This window comes from Megalops cyprinoides, chromosome 19 (genome assembly GCF_013368585.1).
Source record: "Megalops cyprinoides isolate fMegCyp1 chromosome 19, fMegCyp1.pri, whole genome shotgun sequence".
NCBI classification, from domain to species: Eukaryota; Metazoa; Chordata; class Actinopteri; order Elopiformes; family Megalopidae; genus Megalops; species Megalops cyprinoides.
In genome coordinates this window covers 18530696-18542792 of record NC_050601.1, presented here as the reverse complement: position 1 = coordinate 18542792, position 12097 = coordinate 18530696, and the positions used below count along the sequence as shown (strand labels likewise).

General features: G+C 40.2%; 1 protein-coding gene across 1 annotated transcript; it reads left to right on the top strand.

Annotated features, from left to right (window-relative positions):
* The first annotated feature begins 416 nt into the window (after positions 1-416).
* Positions 417-8852, top strand: LOC118794903 (proteasome activator complex subunit 3-like). The gene is made up of 11 exons (XM_036553196.1): positions 417-724; positions 1616-1648; positions 2461-2523; positions 3948-4052; positions 4580-4631; positions 5275-5390; positions 5567-5635; positions 6331-6398; positions 6933-6987; positions 7314-7400; positions 8767-8852. The coding sequence occupies exons 1-11, from the start codon at positions 683-685 to the stop codon at positions 8845-8847; spliced, it is 771 nt and encodes a 256-aa protein (XP_036409089.1). The 5' UTR covers positions 417-682; the 3' UTR covers positions 8848-8852.
* Positions 8853-12097: the final 3245 nt, after the last annotated feature.

The following is a 12097-nucleotide window of genomic DNA, read 5'->3' as shown; positions in this document are numbered from 1 at the left end:
AACTCGTTGTTCGTTGAATTTGTGACTCACAGAAGTAGCATAAAGTAGCTGGCCATCAAATACGCCCACTTTACGTTGTCATACTAACGCTAGCCACTAAATAGCCAACGTTTTTAATCGTTGATAAATATATTTTATGAACGTTTTAAAGGTTCATAAACCCCAGACTGGTAATCTTTCTTGCATTCTAAAATGCAATGTTATACTGTAACTCCTAATCAATATAGGCCAGCCTTCAAGTGAGACAAAAGTGGACATACGGTTTTCAGATTATTTTTGAATTTGAATAGTTTTCTCTCCGCGTGTATACACTAGGAAAACGGTTATTTTTAATGTTCGGATAAACGTAAAAATATGTTAACGTCAACATCCACGTGGACTCGTCGCACTTGGAATACGTATTTTTGTCCCGCTTTAACGCTGACTAACGTTACTGCACGTGCATATCAATTCAGAGCAGGCGCTGCGCAGATCTACTGATCTGTATACCGTCTGTCTGGATAGAATTGTAGTGGAAACAGACGATTATATTAGCATATCCATACGAAAAGTAGTTTGTTTATGTCATTAGCGCTAACCCCCGAAACGTTAGCTAAATAGTGAGGCAGGCACACTTGCATATTGCCCCGACTAATTCTTGAAACCAGCTCCCTTTCCGATTCCCTTCCCTTGTAAAAATATAATGTCTTCGCTCCTCAAAGTGGACAATGAAATCAAAACTAAGGTAAGAATTCATAACGGCCAACCGACTTTACGCTTGATTCGTTGTTTACAAGCAGCTATCTAGCAAGCTAAATAGCTATACACAGAGTCGGGGGAAAAAAGCTTCAGGGATAGCGGTGAAATGGTTCGCTAACTGAACAAGACTATGGTTAGCTAGGAGCCTAGCTGCCTAAAAATCGGAAACGACGCTTGTTATTTTTTGCCAAATCTGCTAACAGCTAACTACCTGTGGGCCATGGCCAAATCAGCTTTCTAGATAGATAACGATATATAGCGATAGACCGGTGGGTCTAACTGCTTGGTAGTTAGTTGCCATCCTTGCTTGTCATGTAACCCCCACAACACAAGTTTCTTCTCCCGCTGGCTTGTCAGTTCACTAATTGGTTACTAAGTGTTGTCATAAACATCTTAATGTAGGTAGGCAACATTGCAGTGCACACCGTATGTATCGATAGCTAGCTTTAAAGGCAAAGGTGTCAGCCAGCGGGAGGAAATGTAACGTTAACTAACTCGGCGCGTGCCAGAATTCACGGCCGTTCGCGCGGACCTCGACTATGAAAGTGCAGCTGGGAAACAAACCGTAACACAACGGAAATACGGTGACCTAACGTTAGCCATTGTCTCTACCATATTTTGGTAAATAATAGGCCTATTCAAAGTTACAAGTAACGAGGTGGCAATATTACCTTTACCTAGACATGAACAGTTTGATGGCATCGCCAGGGAAGGTGAAATTATAAATCCTGTTTGTTGCCAAATTAAGCGACCCAATTTATTGTCAATTTAATTCATTATCGGGCTAGTTCACTACAGCTAGCTAATTAGAAATGCTACCCATGTAAAGAGGTTAGTCAGCGCCTGCCTTTACTCTGATTCTTTTCTGTGTTTGCAGGTTGACGCTTTCAGGGAGCGAATCACAGCAGAGGTGAGTTGCAAGCAAGTTGTAATTTCTCCTCCATCTCCGAGGATCTCTGTCCTCCCTAATCCTTAAATTCACTGGCCGTACAATTTTTAAGATACTGTATAGAACTTGTGTTGTTAAGTATTTGTAGACCCTATCTGCATTTATTTAAATAAATCTGCCTTCATTATAATTTGCCCATTCACATACGTCTCAAGCTGCCTCCATATATAAATGGGAAGTCTCATTACATATGCTCCACTGCTGCCCCAATATGCTACAACTCTTGCCAAAATGAGATGATTTATATGTACTGAGGTGTACAGAGTGTCATCTGCAAACCACCTTGATTGTGCCATGCACTTTCAAGCAAGATTGAGGGCTCTTATTTTCACCCTGAAAACCTAGAACCTGCTCCTCCAGTAGGTGACACAAGTCAGCATTACAACCAGAAAAGCTTTCCTTTTAACGGAATGGAGGAATGCAGACCCTGGTTCCATGTGTTTCTGATTGCTTAAAACAGCAGTGCTCCCGTAGCCTTGTAGGTCACTGTGGTAAAAAGTATCTGCCGAATAAGTAATCATGTAGAAAAAATGCTTTTGAGCATGTTGAAGTGCATGGTGATGATTTCGGTCCGAGGGGAGAGCGGTACGAATTAAAGGAAACTAGAAGAGAAATAATAAACGTCCACTCTATGGAATTCAAACTGAAAATTGTTCTGATTGGTCCACTACAGAGTTCACATTTTCATTGTCTTTTTCTTCCTCTTGGTCTGTAGGGTGATTTCACATTCAGTTGTAATTGTAACCTTTTGTCCCTGCCTTTGTCTTTTGTAGGCAGAGGATTTGGTTGCAAATTTTTTCCCAAAGAAGTTGTTAGAACTTGATAATTTCCTAAAGGTAAGATCATTTTGCATAAACATATATATGCGGATATGGACACATGTCATGTGTTAATGGTTTTTGTTTAAGGCAATGATTCCTTAATGCTTTTCAAGATTATAGAGATGACTGTGTATTTGTGAGTCAGATTTGCTTTTGCAGTTGAGTGCTTTCAAGATTTTAGGGCCAGTTGCACAATCTAACTTGCAGTAGGGCTTGCATGGTGTTATGCTCATGCTCACTGGTCTGTGAGTGTTATTAGCCTGGTCTTACACTGCTCATTTAACTTGAATTGATACATTTATGTTCTATTTTACTGGAAGTCACTCTGGATAATGTAATGTAATGTTTGCAGGAATTGTGGCTTTACAACAAATAAGATGGGGGGGTATTCAGGTATGCATCTTTTGTGACTAAAATTGAGGCCTGATTCAGTACTGGAGTGATTTGTATTATGGTGCTATTGTTTTAAACAATAAAACAAAGGTCAAGAAGAGACTAGCGTTGTTGAAGAACAACCAACCATTTAACGCTACTCCACAAGTTATGAGCTCCCTGGTTGTTTACGTCTTTGAAAAGGTCTGGCTGGTGTGGATTTATGTTCTTTTTGCTGTTGTTGCACCTTTCACATGCATGTACTGTAACTTGCCATAATGGTCTGGTAAATATGGATAGGAGTGTTGGCAAAATAGTCTTGTCGTCTGACCACTTCTCAATTACATCACAACAACTTGCAGTTATTGGTAAATACTCGTTTTTATGCTCAAGGTCACCACAGCTTTGGTAACCAGAGGGCTACAGTTTAAATAGCCAGAGTGCAAAAGGCTGTGCCATGACAAACCTGCCATAGATAAATTGTCATTGGCCAATGGCTGCTCAGAGTAAAGGGCATACATGGCCAGTAAGTAACACTGTTTTATTGTTTTTGCCCAATTAGAAAATTGTGATTACGCTAATAAAGGTTTTAATGTGTATTGAAAATCCCACCTCAGTACACTGTCTTCATCCTGAGTCTTGGTTCTTTTAAAGATAAAGAGGGGGTGGGCTACAGCAGAATTGTCCATTAGGAAATGTCCAATAACAATCCAACTCCATTGTCTCAGTGGAGAGTGCTGTAATGGAACTGGCTGTAAAGGGAGCTACCAGAGCGTACGGGGAAGAGTGACTCTTTTAAGTGAGGCATTAATCACGCAGTGTGTGTTTCAACACAGTATCTCTGCTTCATGTGTCAGCGCGTGTTTGCAGTGTTTAATGTGGTGGTTGAATTGAGTGCCAGGTTTTAGGCATACTGTGTTTTCCCCTTCGTTCATGCTTTCCTTCGGAGGAGTTGGATTACACTTAGTCACGTGTGAGGGTCGGAACGGTGGGACAGGGCCCAGACTGGCAAAGCCTGAGCAGAACAGAGCCGTGATGTTGACCCTTTTGTGATGCCTCTCTTGAAGGAACCAGTTTTTAACATCAGCGAGCTCAAGGAGATCGGCTCTGAGATCAACCTGACTGTGCCTGACCCTGTTCTCTTCACCAACAGCCATGATGGCCTGGAGCCAGTGAGTAGAGGTTATTGTTAGCCCAGGAGTCATAGTCGGAGTAGTATCATAGTCAGGGAGGGAAGCCACACTCGCACGACAAGAAATCTCCTGTATTAGACCTATGAAGCATGTATATAAATAGCATAGTTTTACACCTCTGCAGGAATATGAATGAATGTGAGTCATTCTGAACAAGATGTATACAGCAGGAGGTATATCAAGGAGGGTTTACTGTATGCAAGCAGTACTCATCCACTATTCCTTATTGTCAGCATAACAAATTTATGTAGATGGTGTAGCTAGCTAGCGTGCTATTCATACATGAACTATTGATTCATTAACAGACTGATTTTACCCTTCCTGTTCGATGGTGACATTTGTTGACTGATTTACTGTATGTGTATGGAAGCCAAACACAGGCGTAGTTCATCAGCAAACACCAAGGCAGCTGCATCGTAATACAACGTGAAAACCTTGAACAAATTTTTGAAAAATGATGTGCAGCAGAATCAGTGACATAGTCATAATTTGGGTATCTTTTACAGCAAAATGCTAAAAAGCGAAAAATGGAAGATGGAGCAAGAGACAGCTGCCCAGGTAAGCTTGTTTGTGAGCCACAGCATTTGCTTGCAAGGTGCAAACGCAGTCAAATGCCTTTTGCCTACTGTAACCAAATCATTTCTGTGTAACATGCATTCCTCATGGGTTTTGCATTTAAGAAAGCAAGAATAACCTCACCTGCTTTCAGTCCAGCCTCTTCTAGGTTTCTTTTAGATCTTTAACATGTGTATTCAGTGACACCTTTCCAGTCTTATATTATCTGTTTAATGAAGCTAAGAGGGGTTCATCTGAGTTCTCAGCTCATTCGCATGTGCTTGCTGCACCCACTCAAGGTGGTGGTTCCTTTTATTATCAGCCTGCAATGCTGCATGGAAGGCATCATATTTAGAGGCCTTTTATTAGTACTAGTTTTATAAAGCACCTAGGATGGTATGGTGAACCTAAAGCCCTGGTGAACTGTTTAGTTGACCATTTAAGTTGTTTGAAATATATATATATATATATATATATATATATATATATATATATATATATATATATATATATGTTTTTATGGAAAACGTGGCATTCATTTCCAGATCAAATTAGATGAGTTGCAAGGTAAGATTTCCCAGAAAGAAGTCCTAGGCCACAGGGGCATGGTGAAGCCTATCTCTCGTCATTCTGTCCCTCTGCACAGACAGCGCCAAGGTCTTGATCATGCCCGGGGCAATGATGAAGAGCAACAACCATCTGGTGGACCTGATTGACAGGGTCAAGCCTGAGATTAGGACTCTGATAGAGAAATGCAATACGGTAGGTCCCTTTCCTCTTCCTGCCCCACACTCAGTGCCCCGGACTCTGTGTGGGTCTTACAGATTCAACATGCCCATAATGGAGTCTCCTTCCCCTTTTTTCATGGAGTGCAGAGAATCTCTGTGCTTTCTGTTAATTGATCTGTTCACATTCTCTTTTCTTTGTCTTTGGTTTAGGTCAAAATGTGGGTTCAGTTGTTAATCCCAAGAATAGAGGATGGAAATAACTTTGGCGTATCAATTCAGGTAATATGTGCAGGCATTTCATAAGTCAGATGCCAGCTTGTTGAAGCAGATTCTGAGGCACTACAGTGAAAACACATAGAGAAAAACAGCTAGCAGTTGCATTATATACTTTACGTTGATTTCACTTGGTGTTGATATAGACTTTTGATATTTGATATAAAAGGCCAAGTTGTTTGGTTGTAAGAACGGTTTATTTAAAAAAAAAAAAAAAGCCATCCTCTTTGTAGCTTTGATCTTTGATAGTCATATTTTGTGAGAAAAACACATGTGAAATGCACTTTATATAAGCCATGAACACAAATATCTGAATTTAAATTTCCCTTTCATGGCCATGCATATACCATTTTAAAACTTCTGTTTGAATTCACTGTCCAAATTTTTTCATCCCAGTGATCATTGTCAAAGTGTTGTTGTGAATCTCAATACAGATTCACAGATTCATTTAGGTGCATTAAACCAGTGCAGATGGTTTTGTATGAATGTGGTCATTGCCATGGCTTCATTAAACAGATGAAGGGGGCCAAATGCTGTCCTGTACTGTCCTGTAGTTATTTACATAGTGTACATACAGTCATACAGACTGTCTCTTTACTTTAAGTTGAAAATAAGGTTGGCTTATTGTGGTTTCACCAGCAGGAGACTGAAAAGCAAACAGCTAGTGCTCTCTCTCATGCACAGTGTGTGTTTGGCTGTAGGAGGAGACTGTTGCAGAACTCAGGACAGTGGAAGGCGAGGCAGCGTCTTACCTAGACCAGATCTCCAGGTACTTCCCCCTAACTCGGTTCTCACTCAAAAGTCAACACTGACTTTCAAGAGCCTCTTTAGCTATTTTTGGATAGAATGTGTGGTTGCATATGTGTTTTTCATGTCATACATACAGACATACATACATACATACATACATTGCCCTCCATATTTATTTTAGAAGAATATGACTTTCCTCTGTGCTGTGCTATTACAGTTAGGTATAACCTCTCAAAAATGAAAGGGAAAACATTATCCAGAATTCGGATGTTTTTCTGCCATTGTTTTTTACTGTTCATTTGAGGGTAATGCTAAATTTGGAGGGCACTGAGTGTATATATACAGGCATAAATACAGTGTCCTCAGTATTTATATATTGAGATCTCTGTGAAATGATCTCTCTGGTGTGAGTAATGCCCTGCATACAGTTACCTGTTGCTGGAAGCGAGAAAATGGAAATCCACTTTATTGGCTCAGACTGCTTCATATTTAGACAGACTGGTAACCTTTGCCTGACAACCCTCATATGTTTCCTTCCCTTGTCTGTTCCCAGGTACTACATTACAAGGGCAAAGCTAGTTTCCAAAATTGGTAAATACCCACATGTGGTAAGTGTTTGCTAGTCATAGTATGTCAGCTTGGTGTTTTGTTGGGATTCTTGCATTTTGTTGAGCTACTAAATGTGGTGCTTGATAGACCTGTACAGTTCCTGGTGGAAATCTGTTCAGAGAGAGGAGGCACAGCCTGGTAATGCTCACCCACTCCTGATATCTTTGATGGATAAGCTGTATGAGTTTGCGAACCCCTTGTGTGTGCACTGGAACGGGCCTTAAAGCAGCATCTCAGCTTCTGGGAATGATGTAGTTCCTTTTCCACATGCCGTCTGCCCTGGCCCCTGGTCTCTCCTGTTGATGGCCGTGCGATGTGTTCACAGGAGGACTATCGGTGCTCCGTGAAAGAGATCGATGAGAAAGAGTACATCAGCCTCAAGGTCATCGTGTCAGAGCTGAGGAATCAATACGTGAGTCTGACTTCATCTTACCCTGCAAAGCTCAGCAACGAAAAGCATCTTGTGTGTGACCTAGTCCCACAAAATGGAGATAAAATAGGCCAGGAAAGGCAGGGTACAGAGCATCAGCATTTCAAATACAGAATGTCCGATCTGAGCCCTGCTAGAAGCATAGCTTTAAAAAGTTGTGGAGATTCATAAAGGCATCAGGTTGCTGCACAAGGACATTCGTCTTTGGCTCACAGGTGTCTAGTGTCAGTCTTAAACTGTACTTGCAGTCTGGAGGATCCAAGATCTGCACACCACCTCCAGTCCCAGCTAACAACCTGACTGTTTTGGTGGCTATATTAAAACTGTTTTCTAGAATAAAATTCATTATTTGCGAATAGTGTGAATTTGTGTTCTCTAATACTATGCAGATCAAATTATAACATTTGAATCCATTTATTGTTCCTATTTAATCAGAGGAGTATGAATATATTCTAAAGGCACTGTACATATTTTTAAGGTACTAAACCCTAATTGCATTTTAAATCTTCCATATTATTTTAATCTTCAAAGTTTTGGATGCTATATGATGTAAAAATATGTATCTCTCCAAACACCGTATTAACTTTAAAATACTCTCATTTATCTGACTGTCTGTATGCAAGGAGTCCACAGCAATGTCACAAAAAGATGTAGAACTTTGAGGGCTGTATTCTACTTTCTTATTTTTCAGAGCTCACTCTCTTGATGGTTTTTCAGTCAAATATAACCTCTCAGAAAAAAGGCCATTTTTGGAAACCTTTTAGTCAGTTCCATCTGAAGAATAATAACATAAAAAACAACAGTTTGACCATTTGCTTTGTACAGCCTCTTTTGTGGGAACTTTTCACATTTTAATGTCAGTTTTGTACACTGATAGTAGACATACTTGTAGAACTATCAATCATGCTTTTGAATATGATGAGTCATACTCATTTTTGAGAACCCTTCACTTCGGTGTGCATAGCCGGTTCTCATTTTGAAACTGTATTTAAGAGCTACTGCAGCCATTCCTGGAAAAGGATCGTAGTCCCATCGTGGTGATGTTTTTTCACCCACAATGAGCATTAAAGTTAGAAAGCAAGCTGTAAAGTTACTCTAAATTCCATAGCTATGAAAGTGGCAGATAAGAATATGTCAAGACAGAATGAATGATTACTATAGAGATAAGATATCAGAGAGAGAAAATCCTGTGATATTTGCTGCAGATGGTTACAGAATCCTTCGAAAAGCCTGATGTATGACGACTTTATTTTTTTACCGGAATTCCTCTGTTATTTTCACTTATGCACACGTGCATGGTTTGTGTCAATCCCCCTGAAGTGGTTGCCCATCATCCATCCCCCTGCAGGTGGTGCTGCACGACATGATTCTGAAGAACATTGAGAAAATTAAGAAGCCGCGGAGCAGCAACTCTGAGGCCCTGTACTGAGACACCTCACCACCTGCCCCCCCCCCCTCACTGGTACAGCACCACTGTCAGGGCCAGAGTCTTGGCACGGTTCTGATGGGGTGGACCGTTGCGACCGGGCCAAGGCTGACCAGACTGGAAGGCTCTCCAGGAGCATGGGAAAGGATCAATCTTTTTTAATGTTAGGCGATGAACCTCTGCAACTCTGATCAAATTTAACCTCACAAAGAACGCTGAGCTGAAACACTGCCGGACACTGCAGAACACGTGTCCCGTGAGAAAAGGTGTGCTTTTAGTTGGTGTGTGAAGATGCTGGATTTTTCCTCAACCTGTCCTACTGGAGCAGGCTGGAACGATACTGGACCCAAACTCAGCTCCTCTATGCTCGCATGTCATGTGTGATCAGACAGATACAGACTGTGAAGAGAGACAATCGCTGTTTTTTTTTTTTTTTGTCTTTGAGAACTCTGGCATGGCAAGTCGATTGACTTGTTAATGAAATAACATTCAGTGACCAGGTTTTCTTCTGGTGCATTGACCAGCATTGATCATTTTGCTGGTTGTTTGTAGAGCTGTAGTTGCAGGTTTTCATTGTCTAAGCCAACATCCTGGAAAAGGTTTGTCTTTCTGTCTCTCTCAAACATATCCAGTTGCTTAAGAAATGTTTTTGTGAAAATAATCTGTTTTTGTCTGCTTTCCTGAAAGGTATTTTTTGTTTTAAATTGAACTTTTATTTTACTTAATAAAATCAATTTATGCCATTTTATGTGTTTGTATTCCTTTCTTTTTGGTTATTCGGAACATTCCTTCATGTCCCTGATGATCATCCTTTGTGTTCATATTGTTGGAAAGAGACACCTCCTGGGTTAGTAGCTTGATTGGAACATCTTAAAGGGCCCACAGTCAGCTATTAATCTAATAACTTTTTCAGCTGGTCAGTTGTATAACTAGCTGAAACTACTATAATGAGAGGAACCAAGGTAAGGGCAGATTAACCCCTGTTTAAATGGGTATGCCTGTACAACTCTCTTTAGAGAGACAGATTCTCTTTAGATGATGCTTTTAAAATGTAAATATGTTCAGAATGGCATGCTTGAATGCTGTTTCTACAGGGAGTCAATCATGGTTACCCAGAGCATGTGCTTTTTACACCCCAGCCACACTGCCATTCTTGGCTGGGCAGTGACTGGGGGGAGGGATGAAAGACATATTAGCCTTACACTGTTGTAAATGAAATATAAGACTTGTTCTGACCCTATGAAATTATGGAAGTGCATCCAGTTTTCATTCAAAGTTCATTTCCATCAATGTTTCCTGCTCTTTGTGCCTTTTCCCCATGTTTCCATCGGTGTGGACAGCAAAACCTGTGTAAATACTGGTTACACACAAGGGGGAAATGTAAAATGTCTGAAACCTAATAAAGTAGAAGTGAGTAGAAATCTTTTTAAATCCCTCTGAGTTGTGTATTAAAAAAGTGATTCATTCTGAGTGATCTGTAAGAATGCTTACTTCTGTACTGTATTTAGACTCAGTACGCGGGTAACAAGTCAACAAAGCACCAGTTCCTAAATTTGTCTTCATGCTGTCTTCAGTGTGATTATACTGCATCGCCATGTAATCCCTCCAGGGCTTTTGAGAATAAGAGGTAAAGGAGCTGGAAAAAAGTGGCTACTTTAGAACACCCTTAAAAAGTGTCATCAGTTGGCTCAGATGGTAAAAGTGCTTATTTGAAGCCCAGACTGAGCTTATGGCCTGGGTTTGATCTGGGCTGTGTCATCAGCCAACGATGATCGTGAGCTCAGCCCACAGTGGTGGAAGAAATTGCCTTACTGGCCAGGTCAGACAGAGGCTTGTCTGTCTCATCATTTATCACCAACTGCCTGCAGTCTGCCTGTATACAGCTGTGTGTAATGTGTTTTGGAGGAGAACACAGGTTTGTCTGCATGCTCCTGCATTGTTAACAGGGGTTGTGGCTGTGAGTGGCAATTCTGTGATATAATTGAGCTTTCCATATTGGGAGAATAATAAAAAAAACCATTGGGTATTCCTAATAAAAAAGGCACCATCAGTGGACACCACCTTTACCAGAGATTGACTGACTACAGTGTGACATGGACACTGTTGCAACACATCACACATAGCCCACCAAATATGCAGTATATGTCTGGTCAGCCATGTGTGCACTGTTTACCTCATTTAATACATATATGGCAATGTGATTGGTATGAGAAAACTCAAAAAAGAAAACATTTGAACTTTTGTTGCCGTGGTCATGTAGTTTCCTGGGTTATAAGTTATGAAAGAACATTCATTAGACCTTGGCTTGTGATCCAGCAGTGTCAAAAACCGTTACTATAATTTTTCCTCATAGTCCCTGGTTTATGGCATTGTATGATATGTTTTAGCTGGACACGTATTATGGTTGTTTAGCTGAATTTCAAAAAGTGGAAAAAGTTATATGGTCTTTGTCCTCTTCTTCCTGTTACACCACTATACAGTACAGTATTTACAACACTTCACCATGCTCCTATGCTCCTTTTCATTGGGATTAAAGCAGTAAAGTAGATTTCTCTGAAATATTTCATAGCCAAATGTATGCCCTAAGGAGGTAAAACCCCCACTAATTATTGCAGATGATTTTTAATAGTTGGTTAAAGGCATTACTTTGACCCTTTGCCATAAATATACCGATTTTATCGTCTTATTTTGTAAAGCAGCAGAATCTTTGAGAATTTAACCCTTTGGTTGGATGTATGATCATTTAAGTGCTGAGAAGCCATCTCACATAGCTGTCAAACAAGCCTGTTACCAATTGTATTGTTCACTGATGCTTTACATGGGTTTACATCTTTGTGTCCTGGTGTGTAAGGCATTGCTGTTCAGTTCTGCAACAAATTTACAAAGCTGTCTTTACATTCTCATGTGAGAAGCCCAAGAGAAGTATTCCTATTATTGTGACTCATAAATCTATGCCTTGAACAGAATCTCATAAAAGCCTTCATATACCACATGTATAATTTCATTTCATTTATCTAAGCTGGTGCAATTCATCTGATGTAACTGATGTCATGTCTGCTTCTCTTGAGTGGTGTTGTGTGATCAAAAATGTTATACTTGGCTTTCAGATGGAATCCAATACCTTGTGAGTCATAAACCACACTAAGCATAACGAGTTTAAAATATTTCCAGATGGCTCTTTTTAAATTAAGTGCAGATTTGTTGTGAAATATATTTTTGTAAGTAGTTGCCATGCTGCTCCATTTTTGCCTTG

Coding starts and splice junctions, on each gene's coding strand:
- LOC118794903 (XM_036553196.1), top strand. CDS start 683: ATGTCTTCGCTCCTCAAAGTGGACAATGAAATCAAAACTAAG. Junction 725..1,615: donor ACAATGAAATCAAAACTAAG/GTAAGAATTCAT, acceptor CTGTGTTTGCAG/GTTGACGCTTTCAGGGAGCG. Junction 4,053..4,579: donor GCCATGATGGCCTGGAGCCA/GTGAGTAGAGGT, acceptor TATCTTTTACAG/CAAAATGCTAAAAAGCGAAA.